At 46.9% G+C, this 26,389-nt stretch overlaps 4 protein-coding genes across 13 annotated transcripts; 2 read left to right on the forward strand and 2 right to left on the reverse strand.

The window, feature by feature from the left end:
* Positions 1 to 9,762: 9,762 nt before the first annotated feature.
* On the forward strand, positions 9,763 to 15,507 carry LOC109784248 (isocitrate dehydrogenase [NADP]). 10 transcript variants are annotated; one of them, XM_020342868.4, is made up of 16 exons: positions 9,763 to 10,014; positions 10,911 to 10,954; positions 11,129 to 11,238; positions 11,549 to 11,586; positions 11,698 to 11,775; positions 11,922 to 11,975; positions 12,057 to 12,158; positions 12,754 to 12,839; positions 12,932 to 13,035; positions 13,150 to 13,218; positions 13,299 to 13,414; positions 13,515 to 13,549; positions 13,749 to 13,891; positions 14,227 to 14,349; positions 14,461 to 14,573; positions 14,833 to 15,203. In XM_020342868.4, the coding sequence occupies exons 1-15, from the start codon at positions 9,966 to 9,968 to the stop codon at positions 14,552 to 14,554; spliced, it is 1,245 nt and encodes a 414-aa protein (XP_020198457.1). In that variant the 5' UTR covers positions 9,763 to 9,965; the 3' UTR covers positions 14,555 to 14,573; positions 14,833 to 15,203. The 10 variants fall into 10 exon arrangements, 7 of the variants coding, with proteins under 7 accessions (XP_020198457.1, XP_073366316.1, XP_020198450.1 ...); XM_073510215.1 differs by having other exon boundaries at positions 14,461 to 14,556; XR_012204568.1 differs by lacking the exons at positions 13,749 to 13,891; positions 14,833 to 15,203 and adding an exon at positions 15,258 to 15,507.
* Positions 15,482 to 15,928, reverse strand: LOC109740051 (pathogen-related protein-like). The gene has a single exon (XM_020299091.3). It carries the CDS (start codon positions 15,794 to 15,796, stop codon positions 15,482 to 15,484), a length of 315 nt encoding a protein of 104 aa, XP_020154680.2. The 5' UTR covers positions 15,797 to 15,928.
* A 225-nt stretch (positions 15,929 to 16,153) lies between these two features.
* LOC109784285 (uncharacterized) lies at positions 16,154 to 19,475 on the forward strand. Its single transcript, XM_045234738.2, has 9 exons — positions 16,154 to 16,263; positions 16,663 to 16,732; positions 16,824 to 17,441; positions 17,528 to 17,779; positions 17,859 to 18,079; positions 18,159 to 18,474; positions 18,553 to 18,654; positions 18,730 to 18,894; positions 18,984 to 19,475. The coding sequence occupies exons 5-9, from the start codon at positions 17,904 to 17,906 to the stop codon at positions 19,305 to 19,307; spliced, it is 1,083 nt and encodes a 360-aa protein (XP_045090673.1). The 5' UTR covers positions 16,154 to 16,263; positions 16,663 to 16,732; positions 16,824 to 17,441; positions 17,528 to 17,779; positions 17,859 to 17,903; the 3' UTR covers positions 19,308 to 19,475.
* Positions 19,476 to 25,606: 6,131 nt separating this feature from the next.
* LOC141042798 (pathogen-related protein-like) lies at positions 25,607 to 26,137 on the reverse strand. Its single transcript, XM_073511693.1, has 2 exons — positions 26,000 to 26,137; positions 25,607 to 25,828 (listed from the first exon to the last, which is right to left on the reverse strand). Exons 1-2 carry the CDS (start codon positions 26,135 to 26,137, stop codon positions 25,607 to 25,609), a joined length of 360 nt encoding a protein of 119 aa, XP_073367794.1.
* Between the last annotated feature and the right edge of the window lie 252 nt (positions 26,138 to 26,389).

Genomic DNA, 26,389 nt, shown 5'->3' on the forward strand with positions numbered 1-26,389 from the left:
TCCTCCCTCGCGCTCCTCCCTCCCCTCGCTCTCATGGCGTCGACCTCCTCCTCGCTCCCATGGCGTCGCCGCCCGTCAAGCTCCACCGCCGGCGCCCCGAGCCCTCCGCTCCGCCGCCCGAGCCTGGACTCGTCAAGCCCCGCCGCCGCCTTACTGCTCTGCTCGACCCCGACCTCGCCGGTTTCACGCGTCTGCTCACGTCCAGCCCCGTGGCCCGGGAGCTGGCCGTCGCGCCGTTCCCCGATCTCCACCATCCCGCTTCGAGCTCCGCCATCACCGCGTCCTCCCTCTGCCTCCTCGCGAGCTTCCTCCTCGCCGCCGTCGCGCCCCTTCCATCTCCAGCCACTCCTCTGCAGCTCCTTCCTCCACCACCGCGTCTTGGCCCTGCCCTCGCCGCACCCTGCTCCCTTCTGCAGGCGTTGCTCCGCCCTGAGCTGCGGTGCGACCAACTCCGGCGGCCCCGTCGCTTCTGCGGGCGAGCGCCGCGCGCCCAACCTCCTGCTTCGCCTGTCCTCTGCTCCGCCTCCATCGCCGGCGACCACGACCAGCACCCTCTCGTCGGTGAACCTCCGCCGCACGCTTCCCTCCGTCCCGGCCATCACCTCCCCGACGCCCTTGCTGATGCTGCTAGACCACCGTCGCCTCCTTGCTGCTGGCATCCCGAGGCCTTGTGATGTTTTGTGTTGCTTCGTTTTGGTTGCGCCAAGATTCTCTCCGACAAGTGTACAACTATCCGGTGATGCGCCAAGTACCCCTTGGATCGTCAAGTTCGACTACACGAAACCGCCAAGTACCACTACGATTGCCGTGTACATCTACGGACGCCAAGCCCGGAACAACAAGTACCCTGACAACGTGGGTAACTCTAGCGTCGACCCCGTGGACGTCAAGTACCTCTACCGACGACCCCGAACATCTACGGAAACTTGTGCGACTATGAATGTGAACGACTACCGTCGACCCTAAGTTACTCGGACCCGTCAAGTACCTCTTCGAAAACGAACGGGTGCCACTACTTCCACTACCGTCGCCGAAGACCCGTGTAACGGAACCGTCAAGTTCGACCTACCTTCATGTGTACCACTACTTCCCCTACGACACGTGAACAACTACTTCCACTTCGAACGCGTTCCGCCCCGAATGCACGCTTCGAAGGTATAACCCCGAGACGACGTCCGTGGACCGAATGCATGTGTGTTGTATGAGATGCTCGTGTTTGCACCGTTTTCGAGAGAGGTCTTTGCACGTTCCTTGATTGCCATGCCGCCGTACCGTGGGAACCCGGAATCCGGGAGCACCCCACCATCTCTTGCGCATTTCACACATCCGCACGATTCTCTTTTGCGCCGGTATCTCCATTAGCTACCGGAACCGTTATGGTGCCGTGGCATCATTTTTGGATTCGTTGCCGTGGCACCCCTTTCTTCCACCACGGTAACAAATGCCTCGTATCATTTTATACCAACACTTTCATAAAATTGCATATAACTTGCATATGTCATTCGCATCATGATAACAACATTTAAATGTTTAAAATTGATGTTTGCATTAAAAATTGCTAAATGACATGAGGATTTTCCGGTATTATTGTTTGTTGTTCCGGCCTCATTTAAATTGCCTAAAATAGGTAGTTTCCATATGTTTCACCTCTTGCCATGGTTAATAACATTTAATATTGTTGGGTGCATAAACGAGAGAGAACTAAATAATTAAATGTGGTGTTTCGTCAATATGCAACTCGTTGCATATGGAGCTCCACTTAATTTGTAGTGTTGTTTGTTGCACTTTGCCATGCCATGCCTCTTTAAACCGGACATGCATCATACTTGATTGTGCATCATGCCATGTTTCTGTGGTGGTTGTTTACTATGTTGTTTGTTTCTTTCCGGGTTGCTTCTCTCGTTAGCTTCGGTTTCGTTCCGGAGTTGTGAGGACTCGTTCGACTACGTCCGTTTGTCTTCTTCATGGACTCGTTCTTCTTCCTTGCGGGATCTCAGGCAAGATGACCATACCCTCGAAATCACTTCTATCTTTGCTTACTAGTTGTTCGCTCTATTGCTATGCTGCGCTACCTACCACTTGTTATATCATGCCTCCCAAATTGCCATGAAACCACCTCTAACCTTTGTCACCCTTCCTAGCAAACCGTTGTTTGGCTATGTTACCGCTTTTGCTCAGCCCCTCTTATAGCGTTGCTAGTTGCAGGTGAAGTTGAAGATTGCTCCATGTTGGATCATGTTTATGTTGGGATATCACAATATCTCTTATATTATTAATGCATCTATATACTTGGTAAAGGGTGGAAGGCTCGGCCTTATGCCTGGTGTTTTGTTCCACTCTTGCCGCCCTAGTTTCCGTTATACCGGTGTTATGTTCCTTGATTTTGCGTTCCTTACGCGGTTGGGTGATTTATGGGACCCCCTTGACAGTTCGCTTTGAATAAAACTCCTCCAGCAAGGCCCAACCTTGGTTTTACCATTTGCTACCACCTATCCCCTTTTCCCTTGGGTTCTGCAGACTCAAGGATCATCTTATTTTAACCCCCCGGGCCAGTGCTCCTTCGAGTGTTGGTCCGAAACGAGTAGACTGCGGGGCCACCTTGGGGAAACTCGAGGTCTGGTTTTACTCGTAGGATGTCTCATCCGGTGTTGCCCTGAGAACGAGATATGTGCAGCTCCTATCGGGATTTGTCGGCACATCGGGCGGCTTTGCTGGTCTTGTTTTACCATTGTCGAAATGTCTTGTAAACCGGGATTCTGAGACTGATCGGGTCTTCCCGGGAGAAGGTTTATACTTCGTTGACCGTGAGAGCTTATAATGGGCTAAGTTGGGACACCCCTGCAGGGTATAAACTTTCGAGAGCCATGCCCGCGGTTATGTGGCACATGGGAATTTGTTAATATCCGGTTGTAGAGAACTTGACACTTGACCTTAATTAAAACGCATCAACCGCGTGTGTAGCCGTGATGGTCTCTTCTCGGCGGAGTCCGGGAAGTGAACATGGTTTCTGGGTTATGTTTGACGTAAGTAGGAGTTCAGGATCACTTCTTGATCATTGCTAGTTTCACGACCGTTCCGTTGCTTCTCTTCTCGCTCTCATTTGCGTATGTTAGCCACCATATATGCTAGTGCTTGCTGCAGCTCCACCTCACTACCCCATTCTTTCCTATAAGCTTAAATAGTCTTGATCTCGCGGGTGTGAGATTGATGAGTCCTCGTGACTCACAGATACTTCCAAAACAGTTGCAGGTGCCGACGATGCCAGTGCAGGTGACGCAACTGAGCTCAAGTGGGAGCTCGATGAAGATCTTGTTCGTTGTGTTGTTTTCTTTACTTTTTGATCAGTAGTGGAGCCCAGTTGGGACGATCAGGGATCTAGCAGTTGGGTTGTCTTCTTTTCTTTTGGTTCCGTAGTCGGACCTATGTGTGTATCTTGAATGATGTATGAATTTATTTATGTATTGTGTGAAGTGGCGATTGTAAGCCAACTCTTTATCCCAGTCTTGTTCATTACATGGGATTGTGTGAAGATGACCCTTCTTGCGACAAAACCACAATGCGGTTATGCCTCTAAGTCGTGCCTCGACACGTGGGAGATATAGCCGCATCGTGGGTGTTACATCGGTTGTGAAATGGGATCCCTACCTTTTAGTTATATCGGGATCCCAATCCATCATAGATGGTTAACGAACAAAGAATGGAAATGTATAGAAGATAGATTCGAAAAAAGATTAAGCTGCTGGAAGGGCAAGCTAATGTCTTACGGAGGGCGGCTGGTGTTGATTAACTCGGTTTTGACGAGTTTGCCGATGTTCCTCCTATCTTTCTTTGAAGTACCGGTAGGTGTACAAAAAAGATTAGACTTTTACAGATCTCGATTCTTCTGGCAAAGCGATGAGGCTAAGAAGAAATATCGACTGGCTAGATGGGATATCATGTGTAGACCAAAAGACCAGGGTGGGTTAGGGATCAAGAATTTAGAGGTAAAGAATAGATGTTTGCTTAGCAAATGGCTATACAGACTATCTACGGAGACCGAAGGCATGTGGGTACAAATCTTACGGAATAAATACCTACATACTAAGACTTTGGCCCAGGTGAATGCAAGGCCAACAGACTCACCATTTTGGAAAGGGTTAATGAAGACAAAAGTAACTTTCTTCCAGCGGGTGAAGTTCCTAATTGGTAGTGGTACCTCTACTAGATTCTGGGAGGACACATGGCTAGGGGAGTCGCCTCTGGCTTTACAATACCCTTCTTTATACAATATTGTGCAACGTAAGGAGGATTATGTCGCCACAGTATTAAATTCAGTACCACTTAACATCCAATTTAGGAGATCTCTTGTAGGGGAACGTTGGAATGCTTGGTTACACCTGGTCCGTAGGTTGATGGATGTTCAACTTTCAGACCAGGCAGATAAAATTAGTTGGAAGTTAACCACAAATGGATTATTCTATGTGAAATCCATGTATTTGGACTTAATTGACTCCGGGCCATTATCGAGGTCTTTGCACACTGGAAGATTAAAGTTCCACTCCGCATCAAGATCTTTATGTGGTTCGTCCACAAAGGAGTCATCTTGACCAAAGATAATCTGATGAAAAGGAATTGGGTTGGTAACCCCAGGTGTTGTTTTGTGATCAGAACGAAACAATTAAACACCTCTTTCTCGAGTGTCCACTTGCAAAATTGTTATGGCGATCTATTCATATAGCTTTTAACATCCAACCTCCAATGAGAATAAACACGTTATTTGGGACGTGGCTTAATGGAGTAGACATACACATAGCTAAACATATTCGGATAGGGATATGTGCTTTATTGTGGGCTATATGGAACACTAGAAATGATATGATTTTTAATGGTACAACATTCACCTTTTTTTGCAGGTTATCTACAGAGCTACAGCCTGGATCCGTATGTGGTCGTTACTCACTCATGCGGACTACAGGGGCCTATGGTTATTGGGTGCAACCGCTGGGAGACGGTAGCATGGGCTATCTTCAGCCGATTTGGATGGCGAGTTAATAATAGGCTAGGTGTGTAGGCATCGTAGCCTGTTTTCTATCGCTGGATGTGGCACTTTATTGCCGGTTGTGGCACTTTACATATTTATTTTCTCCTTTTTTTCTCGGATTTTGAGCTTCCTTGGATGTTAAGACTCTGTTGTGACTTCTAATAATATGGCTGCATGCATCGACTGATGCAGAGGCCGGGGTATTCCTCCTTAAAAAAAACATCTTACAGGATTGTTCCTCATGGCGGCACTTATTTAACTGGTTGGCATTCTTGATCTCTTTGCCTTGACAAGGCGATTCAATCCCTGGGTGATCGAAGGCACGACAATGAGGCCTTTGATCAACTCGGTGAAGTCATGCAAAGTGTCACCGTCTCTTGTCGCAAAAAGCACATCCCTTGCAACATCCCGTACTTCATCGGAGGTAGAACTAGCTAGGCCAAACTCTATGGCCACCACCGGTGCATTTAACTCCAAAGTCGCCAGCCTCTTAGTGTCACCAATGTCCTCAACACCTTGGTCTCCATGATTTTCCACCGGCATCCCATGCACATCATCAGATGCCTCCGCCCTCTCCAATAAGTTGGTCGCACAAGCTAACCATAGCACAAAGAGTCCTCAAGCTTGTGCAGAGGGCGGAGCGCCAACTGTATCATGTTTTGAAGTTCAAAACTAGTCGAGGCAAGCATAGAGTCGTTAGACTTTGCCACAACCTGAAGATAAGCACAACCTCCACTTGAAGCTTCAACAAAAATCACGGGCTCGGGGACTTCAGCGTGCATCGTGGGAGCAACAACGGAAGTCCAAGAGCACCCATCAGAGGATGGACATGGCGGAGTTGGAGAGGCACACACATGGTGGTGAGGAGCTTTGACAAATGAGAGGTGAAGATAATAGTCCCTCTCACTGCACCCACAACGGAGACATGTTAGGCATTGAATTGAATCACAGCAGGAGGAAGCCTTGTGGTCTGGAGCCAAACAACGGAAGCATCTATCATGAGTTCTCCGACCGAAGGAGGCGGCTTGCTCCAGCCTCGCATCCTTCAAAATAGAGGATTGGGGAGTTTGGCTGCAAGTCTCATGGACATGAGGATGACACTTTCGACCCACAAAAAAAATCCAAGGACCTTCCCCAGGCAGAGCATCCACAACCTCTGCTAGATCACTACTCCCTCTGTCCGAAAAATCTTCTCTCAAATGAATGTATTACACCAAGTTAGTGCTAGATACATCCATTTGAGAGACAAGCTTGGGATAAGCTTTTTTTGGAGGGAGGGAGTACTAGACAACCCAGAGCAACAGGAAGCGGATGACACACAATCCACAACAACATTCATTGTCATCAGCTCCAACTTGCCCATGACTGCAGCGCCAGAAGCGTGGCCTTTGGTGACGGTCGGCGGAGTACTCGGCAGGAACTCAACATCTTCACCCAGCGACGACTACGAAACTAAGATAGCAACGCCATCCCCGTCCCGGACATTGGAGCAAGGCAGGATCTGCACGTCATAGGGGACGAGGCCCAGAGTGGCTGCTGGCAGCGGCAGTGGGGTCCGCCCCACTTCATCCTCGCCATCGACGATGGTGCACCAGGAGCCGGGCCTGGCCCCGAGCAACACATCCATCACATCGTTGGGAGCATGGCACTTGCTAGCCATAGTCAATGCGAAGATGGGATCCAGATTCGACTGATGTGGATTGAGCCAGGGGGTCTAATGGGGGTCGATTATGTCCATCACTAAAACCTCACTCTTTGAAAAATTAATCACTAAGACCTCTCCTGGTTAGAATAGCCCATCACTAAAACCTCACTCTTTGAGAAATTAATTGCTAGCCCTGACATTTTTTTCAAAGCACGCCGTAATTTCAGGTTGATTATGTCGAGTTGTGTTGCCTCGAACATGAGAATCGTATTGTTCGCATATTGGAGAAGCGAGATCCCACCTCCACCGATCAAGTGTGATACAACTCCTCGGAAGCGACCCCCGCGCTTAACTTTTCCAAGGATTGTGTCCAAGGCATTGACTGCAAGCTTGAAGAAAAATGAAGATAAGGGACCCCCTTGTCTCAACCCCCTTGAGGGCTTAAGAAGGGCCCTGTCTCTCCAATGATGTTTCACGATCGTGTGCTCAATCCCTACCAACTGCATAATCCAGGTGATCCAACGATTCTCAAATCCTTTGCGCCACAAAGCTCCCCGAAGGAAGTCCCGGTTAAGCATATCATATGCCTTTCCGAAGTCAATTTTGAAGAAGATTGCCTTCCGAAGTTTAATATTACCTCATGAACGACTTTGTGCAGGGCCAGAACGCCATCCATAACTAATCTACATTGGATAAAGGCACACTGATTCGGATGGATAACTCTAGCAACTATAGGTGTCGTACTAATGGCGTGCGCCTTGGCAAGAATGCGAAAGATCATGTTAATTACTATGACCAGACGGAATTGCAAATGTCTGTACCCCCACCACCTTGGGGATTAAAGTTAAGCCGAGAAGCATCGAGCACACCTACATAGAACTCCACGAGTATATCCATCACCCCCCATTTGACGAACCCCTTGAACTTGATACACATCCTGACCGGCAACCCATCTGACCTAGGAGCTGAATCAAGTTTCATGGATTTGATCACAAACTTGACCTCCCCGGCTCCTCCACACTAAAGAGGGCCACAAGGGCCTCATTTTCCACCTCCGATACGTAGTTAATAGGATCCCATGTGTTGGGGTTGAGACCAATCCCTCATCTCCTATTTCCCTCAAAGAGAGACTTATAGAACCCATCGACATGGGATCTAATATTCTCCTTCTGTTAAAGGAGCCTAGATCCATACCATAATAGCGGGATAGAAGACCGTCTACCATGGCCATTTTCTATGGCATGAAAATACAATGTATTAAAGTCCCCTCTAAGTAGCCAGTCTCAACTACCCCTTTGACGCTAGTAGATCTCTTCATTCAAAAAGAACTCTAGTAGGCTGTCCTCCAGCCCATGACGATCCATCCATTCCTCGGGATCTAGTCCCACGCAAGCAGCGCGAGCATCAAAGGCTTGAATGGCGCGCAAAATCTAGGCCTTGTGTTCCCAAAGATCACGACCAAGATTAGCCCCCCCATTCTTGCATGAATTGTCTAGATTGGTGTAGTGATGCCAAGTGTCTAGGATCGACATCGTGCGGTGCGGGGAAGTAAGGGTTGCCTTCCATTTTTCCTTGACAACCTCGGTTGAACCAATATGTCTCAAAATGGAATCTGGTTAGAGGTCTCACCTCGTGCTCTCTTGAGGATAGCAAGAGAGGAACGTGGTTCGAGCCAACCCTCATAACAACCTGGATGGATGCCAAGGGAATCTCGCCTCCTAACTGGTGGAGTCTAAAGCGTGATAACAACACACAAATATCGCGTTTGCCTGCTTGTTAGTTCAGGTAAAGCGGGGTCTGACACACTCAAGTTTGTGTAGGCCCATCTCCGCGATACATCCGTTAAACCAATTTATTGAAGGTACATTGATCCAATTATTTTTTTTGTTTGAGGCCGCTGTGATTAGGTTGAAGTCACCCCCCCTACAGCAACCAGCAGAGTTGCATGCTCCACCTCAGTAGACAAAACGGCCAAAAAGGCCCCTGGTCTATTGTGAGGGGGGGCTTAGACTACGATAACCTCCCATTTGAAGTTGGATGTTTCTCTACAGGAGTTCCGTGCTGAAAAGAACTCCTACTATCCATACTACTGACTTCAAAAGCTTCACCCTTTACCCCTAAAAGGATTTATCCGAGTGGTCTGCCTCCCCACTAGCCAGCAGCCAATGCTAAGCAAAGAGTTGGATACTCAGCCACTGAAGTTCTTGGAGCGTGAAATCCCATTGCATTCTCTCTTGCAACCCAACGATCTCATTTCGCTCTTGTCATAAGTATTCGCTGTACTGACACCTTCGACCATGTTGGCTGACTCGATGAGTCGATCGAGCAGAGGAGACGAACAACCTGGAGCGGTGGAGCACAATAGCAATAGATAATCAGCAGCAGAGGCAATCGCAAGAGCGAGACTTGAAGGAGGTTGCATGACAAAAACGAACGGACGGCCTTGATTCTCGTCAGGCACAACTCATCAGTTAAGGGCGTCGACATCTTCAGTTAGTGAACGGCCATGATGGAAGATCAGGAGAAGATCCAATGACTCGTGGAGCTCACCATTTACCGAACTGTAGCGTTTCACTGATTTTACCATTTACCTTCTTCCTTTGCAGCTGAGCTACTTAAGCCATCCTCTCCGTCTGTAACCATATGCCAATTTTTCTGAGAAAATCCTTGATCAACACTTACAGCTAATACAAGCATATTCCCTTTGGGTATACTCTTGTGCTCCCAACCCTAAATCGGTCTCGATCTCTGCATGAGGTGTGACAATTCTCCGATCGTTAGATTAGGGCATGTACAATGGTGCTATTTTAGGAGTGCCACGTAGGATAAACGATGAGGTGGAGGAGAGAGAACTCATAAGAGAAAAGACAAGAGATGATTTCTTAGCATAATATGTCTCATCACGTTTTTAGGAATGACTAGTTATTGAAAATAAAACTAAGAAATGATCCATTATAGAATTTTTTTGTCATCTCTAAATTAAATGTAAGACTTAAGATAAGACTATCTTATCAATCATTGTACATTGCCCTTAGACACTGCCGATCACTCAAACGTGATGTGGCCCCAGAGGGCGACATGCCCTGTCACAGTCACCGCACACTGGACCAAGTCCACGGCCTGCGGCCGAACTCCGCCGTGTCGCTTAGTTCGTCATACCACTGCAAACTGCCTCGTTCTCTCCGCGCTCCGGTCTCCCCAGTCCACGCCGCACAGGCTGGGAGAGCTCGAATTCCCTCCCGCCTCGCCTCGCCTCGTCCCGGAGAAGGCTAGCTGCCCGGCGATCCGAGCGCGGCGCCCATGGCGTTCGACAAGATCCAGGTCGCCAACCCCATCGTCGAGATGGATGGTGAGAACCCCGATCCCCCACTACTCCTATCGGAACCCTGCTTGATTTGTCTCGTGCTTTGCTGCAACCAAGATAGCATGTTTCGATTAGGTACCGCGTGTGTTTGGCCGGTTGTGTGGCTGAGTTTTGCGTGGGAATTGTTTGGTTGTACCATGGTGATGGGTGAATTAGTCTGCTTTACTTGGATTTGGATCATGTGTAGTCGAACTGGAACGTAGTCGATGTGCTACAGTATTACGCGATCAAATTTCTGCCTTATACTTTGATGTTCTACTCTTCTAGACAGCCTTGGCCTACTTCACTTGCGCAGGAAAATGTGATTATTTTGGTGAAGTTGTTCGGTGGTGGAATGTAGATATCGTTCCATGATGGTCTGGCGATTAATGTTCGTCTAATTACTTACTAGTGTACTAGGTGCTTCACTGTGTTTACACCGTCTGGTCTTAATTTTTTTGAATCTAAGGTGTATTGAAGAAGTTCTCTGATTAGAAAATGCACTGACCTTAGCAGGACTTCTCTATTGGGTGACATGAAAGTAGTATGATTAACCACGTGGAGGATACACTGATGGAAGATGAAAAACGTTCCAAATCGTCTTCCAGTGCACTCAGTATGCACTATTTCCAGATACCAAGTTCAGAACTTATCTGCAAAAATTATCTAGTACATGATTGTTTGATTGCGCCTTGTTGTATACCAGATGTCAGCCCAATATGTTCCTCACTCGGAAGTTAGTAGTGGCTGAAAAAGTGCCATGAATAGACTGATTATCCTTTTGTGTAGCATTTACCAGGAATTTTTTTTTAGCCTATAAGTGTCACCCTTTTTTTTATCGTTGGGAGACGATGCTTTTGCTGACTGGAATAACTCATAAACTATATGTTCATTTTGCGTAGGTGATGAGATGACACGAATTATATGGGAATGGATCAAAGATAAGGTTAGTTCTTGTCATTTCTGTTTGCTCTTGATATCGATGGAATACTTACCTCAGCATTGTGCTCAGCATCTCTTACGTCTTTACTCCATTTTAATACTTTTTGTGATTTTCGTGTTGCTTATTGCCCCCATCTTCATTAAGAGACATTTTCAAATATGTTTGTTGATCATGCAGCTTATATTTCCTTTCCTGGACTTGGATATAAAATACTTTGACTTAGGTCTACCTAACCGTGATGCTACTGGGGATAAAGTAACGATAGAAAGTGCAGAAGCTACCCTAAAGTAAGCCTCAGTTTTTCAGGTTCCTGATTCTGGGCCCACTCTGTTTTCTTGTTTTTTTCACTATTTAGTTGTTCCTTTCCTTAATGGTTCTGATATTGTCTACTGCAAATCGATATTATCAGTGCTTCTGAACCTCTTCGTCCTAGTATCGCTTAGCAATTATTGATTGAATGAAGGAATTTGCATGTGTGCTGGACTGTTGGTGCTTCCATTTATGCTGATATATAACATATGCTGATATTATTATTTGTGGTTCCTATATTTGTAGCCTTTTACATTATAGTGGTTCAGTGATTCTATTTTTTTTCAGGTATAACGTGGCCATCAAATGCGCAACTGTCACCCCAGGTGATGTTCGGCAGAATTTGGGCTCATTACTTATGAGCCTTAATGCTCTATAGCAACATTGGATGCCCATGTTAATTTTGATTTGGCGCCACACTACTTGTGACCTTACAGATGAAGGACGCGTAAAAGAGTTTAATTTAAAAGCTATGTGGAGGAGTCCAAATGGGACAATAAGGAACATCTTAAATGGTAAACCACTCATTCGTGATTCATTTACTCTACATATGTGCATTGAGATTCTTGAATCTTATGTTCGTTCTACTCTGAACTTCCATCAATGCACCTTTTGTGGTTCTTTATTACTTACATTGGTGGAACTATTTTTTTTTCCACAGGAACTGTTTTCCGAGAACCAATCATCTGCAAGAATGTTCCTCGGCTTGTGCCTGGTATGGTGGCTGTACTGCAGTGCTGCACACACCAATACTTGGAGCTTGTTGATGTTTATGCTACATATCTTATTCTGACAGGATGGACAAAACCCATATGCATTGGCAGACATGCTTTTGGTGATCAATATCGAGCAACAGATACAATCATTAGAGGGCCAGGGAAGCTCAAGTTGATATTTGGTATGTAGCCCTACAAAGCTAGTTATCCAGCTAATGTTCTGATAGGTCTTACAAAGTCAGAATTTGTAGAAGTTAGGACCGGATAGTTTGCGGCTTGGTCTCACTATTGTGTTTGTTCTACTGATAATAACTCTATTTCCTGTTTTTTACGGACATCTTTGCGATTGAAAATGTTGTTGGTTCTCAAAATAGAGACATGATTGTTGTTGGAATAGACATGATGTGTCACCATATTGGCACATTAAGCTTGGCTATCACTATAATCTGGGGTACTACTTCAGGACCTATTAAATGGTTTATATAATAAGGGGTACTACTTCGGGACATATGAATTGGCTTATACTCCCTCCGTCCCAAAATAAGTGTCGCTGATTTAGTACAACTTTGTACTAAACCAGCAACACTTATTTTGGGACGGAGGGAGTACATGTGTACAATGAATATAACCGGTTTCTCCGAGTAAAACAACTGCATATATGTGAATGTACCTTACTAATATAGTAAAGTACTAATCATATTTTCCCAGTGACTAAATATAAGTTATCCATTGTGTCAGTGTCATGTTTACTCTCTTATCTTTTTAAAACTACCACAGATGGCATAGAGGAACAAATAGAGTTGGATGTGTTCAACTTTAGTGGTGCTGGTGGAGTAGCATTGTCTATGTATAACACTGATGAGGTTTGTTCCCTGTGTCATGCTAGCTTTGATGCTGTGTGTGTTCAAATGTTTTTTTAATCATGACATGATTTATCTTATTGCATTCCAAACAGTCAATTCGGGCATTTGCTGAAGCTTCGATGAATGTGGCTTACCAGAAAAGATGGCCACTTTATCTTAGTACCAAGAACACAATCCTGAAAAAATATGACGGAAGGTCAATATGCAATTATCATAAGCTATCTACTTACTTTGGAGACAGGCTTGCATCCATGTATGCATTTCATTGAAATATAACATTCCTTACTTGCCTGGTTGTCTTGTATATCAGGTTTAAAGACATATTCCAAGAAAATTATGAAACAAATTGGAGAGGCAGGTTTGAGGATGCAGGAATATGGTAGTCTATTTGCTCTGTCTTGTGCAGATAAGTATTAAATGTTTCTTCCTTCTCTTCCAGACTAATTGTTGCTGTGGCAGGTATGAACATAGACTGATCGATGATATGGTGGCCTATGCCCTAAAGAGTGAAGGTGGCTATGTTTGGGCTTGCAAGAATTATGATGGAGATGTGCAGAGCGATCTAGTTGCTCAAGGTATGTGCTCTACATATGGATGTTGTCTGCTGCGACCTTTTATCTTGAGAAGGATGGTAGTTCATTTGTTAAGAGCTGGAATGTTCTACTCCTGTTTCAGGTTTTGGATCGTTAGGTCTCATGACATCGGTTCTGGTACGTGCCCGGACGGATATTTCATGCTACTCTGTGTATTTCAAAGTTCAATTCGTGTCTCATAACCATTTGTTAGGATAATGTTTTAGTGTTTTACTATTGGAAATGCACCTACATTGTGCTCTACTGCTGGAATAACTGGCACCCAGTATTTGCTTCTCTCTGCTCAGCTTAACAAGTATAGTTCGTGTTACTTTAGGTGTGCCCTGACGGTAGAACAGTTGAAGCTGAAGCTGCACACGGTACAGTCACACGACATTACAGAGTCCACCAAAAGGGAGGCGAAACTAGCACAAACAGCATTGCGTCAATCTTTGCGTGGTCTACTGGATTAGCACATAGGTACCAAGGGTGAATTAAACCATAGAACTTAGATGACAATGTTTTCACTCATTATGTTGAACCTAAATTTATTTTCTTAGACCAGTTGAACCTAAGTTTTTATACACAATTTATCTTAATAACCCTATTCAATTGCCATACACAATCTTTAGTTTTCTTAATATGTGGAGTTGAGAAAATTGTCTTCTAAACTTTGGTGGGAGTTTCCACTTTAGGAAGGTTATTCTAGCTTTTTTTTTCTTGCTAATTTTGTAAATATTAAGTATGCTGCAGTAACTTTATTTGATGTATTTGTACCTGAAGCATTACGTCTTAATATTGAATACTTAATACAGGGCAAAGCTCGATGACAACAAAAGACTGTTGGATTTCACACAAAAACTTGAAGCTGCTTGTGTGGGAACAGTGGAATCTGGAAAGATGACAAAGGATCTGGCTCTTCTCATACACGGACCAACGTAATTCTGGCATTTCTTTCCATTCTGTAGCTACAGTACAAAGGGATTACTTAGTTTTAATTGGTTATTTTGTATTATTTTTATTTAATTGCTTCTCTTGACGTCCTACAGTGTTAGCCGTGATAAGTATCTGAACACCATGGAGTTCATTGATGCGGTTGCTGAGGAGTTGAGGACAAGATTGTCCGCAAAATCGAAGTTATGAAGGTACTACAAGTCTACAAGTAAGATAATTTCCCTTTCTACTCCCTCCGTTCCTAAATATTTGTCCTTTTAGATATTTCAAATGGACTACCATAGACGGATGTATATAGACTTATTTTAGAGTGTAGATTCACTCATTTTGCTTCGTATGTAGTCACTTGTTGAAATCTCTAGAAAGACAAATATTTAGGAACGGAGGGAGTATGAGCTTAGCTGGTTTGTAATGCTTCTGAAGCTCATGTTTTCTCATCTAAGCATTATATGCCATTTTCGACACAGGAGTGAATAGGACAAGGGACTTGTTAGGATCCTATAATACAAGGTTTACATTTGTACTATGAATAACAGCGTGGGCAACGTGCCTTCCCTACAGTGCTCAAATAGAGCCTCTGGTGACAGTCTGAATGCACCTCCGAACAATGAAGGAAGATGCTGTCTAGCTCGAAAATAAGTAGGCTCTTTTTTTATCGGATTCGTGGTGATGATCGAGTCATTTCATTTAGCACTTTGGATAGTGATGTCCAAATCAAGTTGGGCTTCTTACACCTACACACCCGAAGTGGTGTTTGTACCAAACAAATAAGCTACTGTACTTTATTTAAACATTGTAATGCCACTACATGAAGTCAAAAGCCAATTTGAAATCTGAAGCTGGTCATCCAAGGCATTGATGATATGAGCGACATGTTTCTTTTGTGCTTCAGTTTCCTCTCATCACAGGGCAACCCGAAGCCGATGCAGCAGCAGGCGCGCTCAGGAAGCTTGCGAGGAAGTTGCCGCGCTCGTAGAAGTACTCCGCCTTCTCCACCTTCATCTCCTCGTCAACCTATCATCACATTGTTGCAGCGACCCATGTCAGTGTCTACTCTGTTAGACTGTTACTGTGATTCTGTGAAGTCCCAACTCTGAACAAAAGTTGACTGCACTATCAAGCTGCCAAACTTACGTGGAAAATGCAGACGCCAAAGAACTCGATGCGCTGGCCGTGTGGGGGGTGCCCCTTGAACGGCCCCTCCATGTAACCCCAGTGCCGGAACTTGAAGGCGACCCTTGGCGGGCCGCTGTACACGTCGAGCACCTCGATGGCGAAGCCCCTGGGGAACGCCGTGAGGAACGTCGACATGCCGGAGTCGACCGTCTCCTTGTCCGGGTCGTAGATGCGGTGCTCCGGCGGCAGCTTGGTCGCCAGGAACGCGTTGTAGCCGCCGATGGCCGTCCACTCCTTCCGCGTCAGAGGCTTCATCCCTGCAAAGCAGCAAGCATTGGTGCCATTGCAAGGCAGGCAAATTTGACAATTTTGACCTCGGAACGAAATCAATTCACAGAATGAACTGCCCGTGAAACTATTTCATTCCCCTAACCTTTTTGTGCAGCGCCTGCTAGGCCGGCGCCACACCCAACGGTGCAGCGCCTAGCTCTGGGGCGTTGTACTCCAGTCCACCGTGGCAGCCCTGGGCCCTGGACCCAGCAGTGCAGCGCCTACGAGGTAGGCGCCACACATGTAATGTGCAGCGCCTAGCCCTTAGGCGTTGCACTGTGACTTAGATGCCAGCCACCCGCTCCCTCCCCCTCCCCCACCCCACCCATTCGTTCCAGGAGTTACAGAACAGCGCCGGCGGCTTCCTCCTCTCCCCCTCTCAATCCCCTCTCCCAAATCCTTCAGATCCGACGATTTGGTTCGTGCATTTCTTCACCAATCCATCCTAGAAGGTACTCTCCTTCGATCCCCTTCTTTCTATCCATACAAAATATGGTATTTCAAAGATTTGGGGAATCCTTGTTTGATTTGATTAGATATGAATCTTGCATGTATTAGAAATTTGCATGTATTACAACCCTTGTTTGTTTGATTTGTGGAACCCTAGTGTATTTTATTTTATTGAAAAAATATGGTTGGATATATAGATTGACATGTTATTTCTATGGAAAAGTTATTTGTATGAAGTAGGCCTAGTTTAGTTTTGGATACATATGCTTTGAATTATACTCGTATTGAGAAAAATGCTTTGGATACATATGCTTTAAATCTTGCATGTAGTAGGCCTACTTCAGTTTTTTTGAATTGAAAAGATAATCGTGTTGACAAGAATGCTTTGTTGAAATTGTTAGGATGGTTTGGCTTCTCGATGATTATTGGGACAAATAACACCGGTCGTACGCTATGTCGGTGGAGCAGCTGGTAATACTGAAAGTGGCCGGTGTTATGAAATTCGTATTTTTTTTCAAACACAAATGCCCCATATGTAATGTTATGATTTGTTTGTTTGTAGGAGCTTGCACCTCTGAAGCTTTGGTCTCACGAGATCAGCCTTGGATGGATGCGCTATGATGAGCGGTACACACCGTATGTAAGGGAGGCAGGACTTCTCCCTTTCATTCAGTTGGTCCGCCGGTCGACGCCACCCAACAATGCTGCAGCACTCACCGCGCTTATTGATCATTGGAGGCCGAAGACACACACTTTCCATCTTCGGACCGGGGAGATGACCGTGACGCTGCAGGATATTGCTATGATCACCGGTCTTTCTATTAATGGCAATCCTTTATGTATGAACACCGATTTTGATGGGTGGCGCGCGCAGATGCATGCCCATATCGGTATGGTTCCTTCGGAGCCTCGGGAACCAGAAGCAGAAAATAAGAAGGAAAGAGTCGCAGCGGGCGCTACTTTCACGTGGATATCATCGAACTTCAGTCATTGCCCTGAGGATGCTAATAAAGACATGGTGAAGACATATGCTCGTGTCTACATGTGGTACGTGATATCCAGGACAATGTTTGCTGATGGCACAGGCAAGAATGCTCCATGGATGTGGCTGAAGGCGTTGACCGTCTTCGATAGCAAATGGAGTTGGGGTTCGGCGACACTGGCTTACTTGTATCGACAGGTATGAAGTTGTTTCCTTTTCACTTCATTGATACATTATCAATGCGCTCTTGCGGCAAATTTGACCATGTTCTCTTTTATGTGCAGTTGGACGAAGCCTGTTGTAGGCACACTGGAGGTATTGGTGGTTGTCTGCTCGCACTTTCCATATGGAGCTGGGAGCGTTTGCCGGTTGGACGACCGAAGACCGTGAAGTACGAGGATTGGGACGATAAAGACGACCCACTACGGCTCCCCACTTGGGCTTACAAGTGGGATGTGTTAAATGAGACGACGGATGATCCCTCGGTAATGTAGAAGTTGTACAAGAGCGAGCTGGACGCGATCACGCCTGAGCAGGTGAACCGACATTGCATAAGTGATTATCATGCTTGTATCGTAACTCGATATCAATTTTGCATTCAATCCCATTTTGCAGGTGGAATGGGAGCCGTATGGAAAAGGAGAGAGTTTTGGTAACCCTATGGAGTTCAGGCTGAATCCGATGTGCACTAGGGATAGGGATCTCTGGCATATGCGGTGCCCATTGATATGCAACTGGGCGGTTGAGCTTCACCTGCCACATCGGGTGTTTCGCCAGTTTGGTTTGTTCCAGCCACACCCGCCGGAGTGGGAGGACACGGACAAGTTGCTACACGCGTAAGATATAATTAACCTTGAGCACTTAGCAGCTTCTCGACGGTTTCGATGATGCTAATATTCTGTTTCTAACTTGCAGGTTGGATAGGAAAAAGCTGCGGAAGATCAAGGATTGGGCCAAGCATCACATCAAGTATGTCGTGCAGTTCGCTCTTAGTGTGGAGCAAGCAAGGGCTGGAAAACGAGCCCAGCTTCGTGAGCACTGCCCGATCGCGTTCAACAACTATCTCACATGGTTTCCTGCAAGTACCCACGTGGAGGTATGCCAACCGGCGTATGCTGAGGAGATTCTGGAAGAACCCACCGTTTTTGATGAGGTAGCCCAGCACCAGTACAACGCATTAGTCAGGAAAGGCAACTCAGTGATCCCTTCAGCTCCAATGATGAACTTTGTGGTTAGCCCTTTTTGCTTTTCCATTCGCACTATTCACATCTTCGCTTGCCTAACACTTTGATACCGTTTCTGTTCATAGCATGCCCAGATCAAGAAAGCAGCTGATGAGACCGAGACTATTCTGGAAACAACCCCGGCTGGCAAAAGCGATGGGGAAGGTGCACTTCGAGCATTCATTAAGGTTCACATCTCCTTCAAACTAGCACTTAACATTTGTTGCTACCTTCCATGTCTCATTCAATTGTACATGTTGCAGCGCCAGGGCCAAAAGTTAAGGCGGCTATCAAACCTTTTCGGTTGTCGTGACCCTGAGTATGTATCACCAGAACGGTCTAGGTCAGCGACACCATCAGATCCCGCTTCGGGGCAGGGCCATGGTGAACCTTTCGAGGATGAGGACGTGGGTGTGGTCACCCAAGAGGTATGTCACGACGATATATATCCATTTGTTGATGCATTACTAATTATATCCTCACACACGGTCTTTCCATATCTTCTGTTGATGCATAGGTTGCTGATGATATGACCGTGGGGAGGTACCAGGCTCGGTCTGCATACGAGTTGAAGCCTAGGACGGGAATCAACAAGTACACACCTGAAGACTTCACCCAAAGAGGCCAAAGAGGCAAAAGGACGGTCGGCACCTCGTGGATGGCGGCTTTGGATGACTATTTGGATGACGTGGACGAACCGGAGCCGGAGCGGGTTCCTCTTCCTAGGAAGGTGAAGAAGATAAGCGTCAAGAGGGGGGAGGAGCCAGCGAGCGTGGAAAGCACTAGTCATCGTCATTTTTTTATAATGTTGAACTTAGAGTGGAATTTGTTATGTCGTTGAACTTGGAGTGGTCGTACCTTTTAGTAATGTGGAATTTGTTATGTCGTTGAACTTGGAGTGGTGGTAGCTCTATGTTAAACTTGAACTTATTGTGATGGTCCTTTGTAAGAAATGATGTCTGTGGTGAACCCTTTTTGAACCTTAATGTTTATTATACGAATTGTTGAACTGTGGCTGAAAATGACCCAGTAGAGGGGGGGGGGGAGGAGGCACAGAAGGTAGGCCTCCAGTTTGAGGCAAAAAATTTGCTAAGTGTTTGTGCAGCGCCTAGCTAGGGGGCGCCACACTGTACTGTGCAACGCCTAGCCGCCAGGCGCTGCACAGTAGAGTGTGGCGCCTCCAGGCTAGGCGCTGCACAGGTCTGTAACTTGCTACACCTTCTGTTGCTGTCTGGATAGCTATAGACCTGTGCAGCGCCTAGCCTGGAGGCGCCACACTCTACTGTGCAACGCCTAGCAGGCAGGCGCTGCACTGTAGAGTGTGGCGCCTCCAGGCTAGGCGCTGCACAGGTCTGTAACTTGCCAGACCTTCTGTTGCTGTCTGGATAGCTACAGACCTGTGCAGCGCCTAGCCTGGAGGCGCCATACTCTACTGTGCAACGCCTAGCAGGCAGGCGCTGCACTGTAGAGTGTGGCGCCTCCAGGCTAGGCGCTGCACAGGTTTGTAGCTATCCAGACAGCCACAGTAGGTAGGCCTCCAGTTTGAGGCAAAAAATTCGCTAAGTGTTTGTGCAGCGCCTAGCTCGGGGGCCCCACACTATACTGCGCAATGCCTAGGGGCCAGGCGCTGCACTATTGAGTGTGGCGCCTCCAGGCTAGGCACTGCACAGGTCTGTAACTTGCCATACCTTCTGTTGCTGTCTGCATAGGTACAGACCTGTGCAGCGCCTAGCCTGGAGGCGCCACACTCTACTGTGCAACGCCTAGCTGCCAGGCGCTGCACAGTAGAGTGTGGCGCCTCCAGGCTAGGCGCTGCACGGGTCTATAACTTGCCATACCTTCTGTTGTTGTCTGGATAGCTACAGACCTGTGCAGCGCCTAGCCTGGAGGCGCCACACTCATGCCTCCAGTTTGAGGCAAAAAATTCGCTAAGTGTTTGTGCAGCGCCTAGCCCGGAGGCGCTACACTATACCGTGCAACGCCTAGCGGCCAGGCGCTGCACTGTAGAGTGTGGCGCCTCCAGGCTAGGCGCTGCACATGTCTGTAGCTATCCAGAGAGCCACAGAAGGTAGGCCTCCAGTTTGAGGCACTTGACTTGGACTTAGTGAATTTTTTAGCTATCCAGAGAGCCACAGCAGCTAGGCGCCACACGGTATATTGCAGCGCCCAGATGCTAGGCGTTGCACTTGGACTTAGTGAATTTTTTAGCATATGCAAACATAGTAAGTAACAACTGTAGATTGCAGCGCCCAGATGTGAAGTAGGATTGATACGTAGCAAGCAAACAACTATGAAAAGAACATATGCACGAAGTACTTCACGACACATAGTAGTTCATAACACATAGTAGTTCATAACACATAGTACTTCACGACACATAGTAGTTCTTACAACCAAATCGAGGAGGAGACATAGTAGTTCACCGCACATAGTAGTTCTTACAACCAAATCGAGGAGGAGACATAGTAGTTCACGACACATAGTAGTTCACAACCAAATCGAAGAGGAGACATAGTAGTTCACAACCAAATCGAAGAGGAGACATAGTAGTTCACAACCAAATCGAAGAGGATGACATAGCTCTATTGCGTAGAGCAAGGCCCCTTTCCCTTCTTCTTCCTCTCTTCTTCCTCTTCCTCCTCCCTTTTTCTTATGAGGTGAGCCTCCTTAACCACCCTCTCCATGAATATCTGATTGTCCCTCTCTTCTTTTTCAGCTGCAATTGCCCAAAGCTTCATGGTTCTTTCTTCAAAATCCTGTTGACGCTTCTTCTGTGCCTCCTCAACTTTCCTCATCAACGCTTGCTCCCTAGCGCGCATCGCATTTGCTGCAGTCTGTTTTCGCTTCCTCTCCTTCTCAAGCTCCTCTTCCTTCTTCTTCTTTAGCTTGGCTGCATCCTCCTCTCTAAGCTTCTTCGCAGCCTTCTCCCACCATCCCGCCATCTCATCTTCGCCATCCTCCTTCATCGTTGGTTTGTTGGGTTGGGAAGCCGCCATACCTACAATGAGTGAAACATAATGGTTAGTAAGGACAATAAGAACAAATGGAAGCACATATGAAAAAGAAGAACATATGAAAAAACAAGAACATATGATACATTATAGTTAGTGAGGAACATACGGAAACGGTCCATCTAGGTATCCAAACATTCCTCTATAACGAACTTGCCCTTGTCCATCACCACGACCAAGTGCACCACCAAGGCCAAGACCATCACCAAGGCCGAGACAATCACCACGACCATTACCACCACGTCGAGCTCTACCACCACCACGGCCTAGACCACCACCACCACCTCTACCACCACCACCACGGCCTCTTGTAAGTCCAAGTTGCCGACCTCTTTGTTGCCTAGATCCTCTTTGGCTAACACTTGGTTGGCTAGGCACTTGTTGGCTACCACTTGGTTGCCTTGGCACTTGTTGGCTACCACTAGGTTGGCTACCACTTGGTTGGCTTGGCACTTGTTGGCTACCACTTGGTTGGCTCCCTTGTGTAGCTCCTTGTTGGCTTGTGCTTGCATCATTTTTCTTGGACCTTTTCCTTGGTTTCGTACATTTTATTTTGTTGTGGCCATGACCTTTGCACTCCCCACAACGGGAGCTCTCACGAGGCTCTTGGAATTGGTCGTTGCCCGCTTCGTGGCGCCCACCATGGCCCCATCCGTCCATGTCGCCTCTAAGATGCTTTGTCTTACGTCTACCCCGTTTAACAACCTTCAACTCCGGATCCGGCCATAGTTGAACTCCATGATACTCCGGCCATTGTGATTGGTCAAGGTATGGGTGAAAGCGGGGAGCCCATGTTTTCTTGACCGTCATGATTAAGAACTCCGACTCCCTCACGGTGCGTGGGTGATTGATGTCCACATTCCTAATGCGACCGGCGGTATACAAGTGTGAGCATGGGAGATGAAGCAACAATGGCCTCCCGCAAGTGCAATCACATTGTGTTAACGACACCTTGAAAGCCCGACCTCCATGTTGCCGGCCATCGTTTGTGGTTCCTCCTGGCTCTTTCACTTCGTACTTCCACTCTTCGTTGTCATATAATATAGCTTCTTCTGAGTCCGCCTTCCGTGATTGAAATACCAACCATTCATAAATTTTGGGTGGGAACTTGTACTTGTACTTCCGTGGGTTCTCACCCGCTATCTGTGCATCGGTTTCCATCGAGTACTTTACAAAGTACGCATTCATCTTGTCAAATGTGTATTGAACTATTGCCGTCACGGGTAATCCACGTGCACCTTTGAGCACCCTATTGAAGCATTCGGCCATATTGCTTGTCATTTGACCGTATCTCCGGCCATCTTCATCAAAAGCACATGCCCACTTGTTCCGGTATTGAATGTGCCTATTGAGAAATTCTTGACCCCCGGGATCAAGTTTTTTGTGTGCGAGCAATTTGTTGTACAAAGTGGCGAAGCGCTTATCGGAGAAAGCGAGCCAACAATCTTGAAGATCATCGGCCAACTCCTTAAGGCCACATGCCCTATAGAAGTTTGAACAAAAGTGCCTCATGCACCATCGATGGTGCAACGGAGCATGCCCGGGAATGTCAATCTCCACGGCGTTAGGAATTCCTTGATTCCGATCCGATATGACACAAATTTCCCTTTGAGCGGGTAACACCTTTGTCCTCAAAAGATGCAGAAACCACTCCCAGTTGTCATTGTTTTCCACCTCAACCAAAGCAAATGCCAATGGCAACACCCGGTTATTGGCATCACTTGCTATCGCAACCAACAAGGTGCCCTTGTATTGTCCGGTCAAGAACGTGCCATCAATTGCGATGACCGGCCTACAATGTTCGAAAGCCCTCACACATTGCTCGAACGCCCAAAAAGCACGGCCAAATACTCTGACTTTCCTTCCTTCATGAACCGTTGTTTGGTGCCCATGAGGCTCGACCACATGAACCATGCCCGGGTTTGTCGCGGCCATGGCTAACAACAACCTAGGGATTCGGTTGTATGCTTCCTCCCATGTACCATACAACATCTTAAATGCGGCTTGCTTAGCCTTCCATGCCTTGCCGTATTTCACCTTGTAATGAAAGATGGCTTTCACAAGGTCAATGACATGTTGGACGCTCATTGTTGGAAGTGTGGATATTGAGTTGGAGAGCCTGTAAGCGATGAACTCAGACGTGAGTTGTTTGTGGTCTTGGGACACAATCTTGCCATCCACCCTTTTGCCTTGGCACACAACTCACTACATGCCAAGTTGGACCTCCTTTCCATGGTCTTGCACGCACAATCCACGGACAACCGCCACGGCCTCTTGTAAGTCCATGTTGGACCTCCTTTCCACGAGCTCTACCACCACCACGACCTCTTGTAAGTCCAAGTTGGACCTCCTTTTCATCTTCACATGCACATGCAACCGTGTAGCGCACATTGACGTCCGAGTTCACCACCTTGTGTGGACGATAATGCGTAACCGAGTAGTTGTCGAGCCACATCTTCAATTCCAACAAGCTGTCGAACTTAGAACCTTTAGCAATCCGGTTCTTATCGTCTACCAAATCACGGTGAGAGCTTGGCCTAACCCCAAGAGGTACACATTGGCCACCATCTACCACGGCTTCATCCGCGAGACTAACATCCTTGAACAATGTAGTCCGATGATCCCGACCAAATACCTTCTCGAAAGCTTCGGCCTCCTTCACCGTGAACCCCTCCGCATCAACTTGTTCATCGGGACCATCGTCATCCGAGTCCGATGCATATGCACGGGAAAAAGGGATGGAATGGTCCATTGTCTCTTGCAAATGATATTTGTCAAGATCACCCACATTGTTGTCATGGAGATCAACTTCATTGTCATCGTCCGCATACTCATCATTGTCCTCTTGCAAAGATTCATCTTGGTTGTTTGTATACGGGCTCAATGTTGGCCTCACTTCTTGGGTCAAAAGAGGTTCAACAATTTTATCTCGCTTCAAGGGTGGGGGGCTACTAGCAACCAAAGGGGAGGGGTTCCGGATCAAGTCCAAATGCAAACTTGAATCAACCTTCTTCGTTGCAAATAACTCAAGAGCCTTGTCTAGTGATTCGGCCACCGTCTCCTTGTATGCAACCCAATGTTGCTCCGAGTTGACACGCATTGTATTCCAATGGATGTGCATTCCAAAACCAACATTATGCCTTCCCTCCAACTCAATGATATCACTAGGGTCCATCCAATTCAAATCTTTCCTAACTTGTTGCAAGAGCTCCGCATAGCTAGGACTACTATCAAACACCATGTCAAGCTCATCCGGGTCCGGTTCTTTATTGCCTTTCAAAAAGGCGTCTTTGTCCCCATGATGAACATACACACATGTTCTTCCCATCCCTATAAGAATTCAAAGAACACAAGGTAACATTGCTTCCATGAGTACTAATCCAAGGATTAACACGGAATACAAACCTTAATATATATATGAAACAACAACCCTAACCCTAACCATAACCCTAACCCTAAACATAACCATAACCCTAACCATAACCCTAGCCCTAAACCTAACCCTAGCACCAACATAAGAACACCCATAAGAATAACCCTAGCATACTAACAAAGCCTAATCATAGAAATTGGCAAACAAACATCTCACATCTCCATGCAAATCTCTAGATCCAAACAAAACTAGGGTTTCCCCAAACTAGCAACAAATGAGCAATGGGAGAACTTTACTTGGATCAAAACAAGGGGATCAGAGATTATTACCTTGAGGGAGGGTTTGACTTCGAAATCCACGGACAAATTCTTCAAATTTGCAAGATTTGGAATAAGATTTGAGAGGGGGAGAGAGTGGGAGAGGGGGCAAAGCTCGAGGAGAGAGTGAGAGAGTGTGTGGTGTGGGGGGGGGGGGTGGGGGAGGGGGGCCTAGCCAAGTGGCTGGATAAGTCACAGTGCAGCGCCTAGCCGCTAGGCGTTGCACATTACATGTGTGGCGCCTAGCCCGGAGGCGCTCACTGCTGGGTGCGGGCCCAGGGGCTGCCACGGTGGATAGGAGTGCAACGCCGCCGCGCTAGGCGCTGCACAGTAGGGTGTGGCGCCGGCGTGGCGGGCGCTACACAAAAAGGTCTGGGGAGTGAAATAGTTTCGCACCCAGTTCATTCTGTGAAATGATTTCGTCCCGAGGTCAAAATTGTCAAATTTGCCTGCAAGGCAGTCGATCATATGTCGCAAGATCGGTGGATGGATGGAGCAGAAGGGTGCCGCTGTGCGGCGGCGTCTCACCGTTGGTGCTGGCGGTGAATCCCTGGGAGTGGACGCTCTTCTGGTCGTCGGGGCGCACCTTGTGGATCATCTCCATCTCCCAGGTCTTGAGCAAGCGCTGCACCTTCTCCTCCAGAGACTCCTCCAGCCATTCCTGTTGCAGTGTTAATCATGTGAACAAAGTTTAGAAATACTCCCTCCGTCCCATAATATGCTCTTATATTATGGGACGGAGGGAGTAATAATCATTAGAAATTGATGTGATTCAGGGTACATCGTGGACCTATTCGTGGAGCAACATATGGATAGGTTTAGTGGTGCGTACCTTGGTCCTCTCATCCTCGAAGAGCTTGTTCACGATGTCGTAGTTGGGAGGGGCTCCATGCCTCCACACGGTGTTCTTCTCGCCCTCGCCGTGCATGAACGACCGGTACTTGTCGCCTCCTGTTTCAGCAGACGCCATGGCTAATTACCTTCGTCCCACTTCAGGGGACAACTTGGTATTTGGAAGCTGAGAGTCAAGTGAAGGATTGATCTCCTACATGTAGGGAAAAAAGAATCAGAAGTAGAGAAGAACTGCATCATTGCGAACGTCACTGCATTGGAAAAACATGGCTAGTAGTATATGATATCCACCAACCCAATCAGTTACCAGTCCCTGTCGCACTGAGCTGCGTCCACTCGTTTTCCTTATCCCTTTTGTCACGTTGGCAAA

The sequence above is a fragment of the Aegilops tauschii genome, chromosome 3 (genome assembly GCF_002575655.3).
Source record: "Aegilops tauschii subsp. strangulata cultivar AL8/78 chromosome 3, Aet v6.0, whole genome shotgun sequence".
In the NCBI taxonomy this organism is placed as follows: Eukaryota; Viridiplantae; Streptophyta; class Magnoliopsida; order Poales; family Poaceae; genus Aegilops; species Aegilops tauschii.

Excerpts from the sequence above, each read along its gene's own strand:
- LOC109784248 (XM_020342861.4), top strand. The coding sequence starts at position 9,966 with ATGGCGTTCGACAAGATCCAGGTCGCCAACCCCATCGTCGAGATGGAT. Across the intron at positions 12,159-12,753 it reads GAAGCTCAAGTTGATATTTG|ATGGCATAGAGGAACAAATA; the intron begins GTATGTAGCCCT and ends AAACTACCACAG. Across the intron at positions 13,036-13,149 it reads CTGAAAAAATATGACGGAAG|GTTTAAAGACATATTCCAAG; the intron begins GTCAATATGCAA and ends CTTGTATATCAG.
- LOC141042798 (XM_073511693.1), bottom strand. The coding sequence starts at position 26,137 with ATGGCGTCTGCTGAAACAGGAGGCGACAAGTACCGGTCGTTCATGCAC. Across the intron at positions 25,829-25,999 it reads TCGAGGATGAGAGGACCAAG|GAATGGCTGGAGGAGTCTCT; the intron begins GTACGCACCACT and ends ACACTGCAACAG.
- LOC109784285 (XM_045234738.2), top strand. The coding sequence starts at position 17,904 with ATGGAGTTCAGGCTGAATCCGATGTGCACTAGGGATAGGGATCTCTGG. Across the intron at positions 18,080-18,158 it reads ACGGACAAGTTGCTACACGC|GTTGGATAGGAAAAAGCTGC; the intron begins GTAAGATATAAT and ends TCTAACTTGCAG. Across the intron at positions 18,475-18,552 it reads CTCCAATGATGAACTTTGTG|CATGCCCAGATCAAGAAAGC; the intron begins GTTAGCCCTTTT and ends TTCTGTTCATAG.
- LOC109740051 (XM_020299091.3), bottom strand. The coding sequence starts at position 15,796 with ATGAAGCCTCTGACGCGGAAGGAGTGGACGGCCATCGGCGGCTACAAC.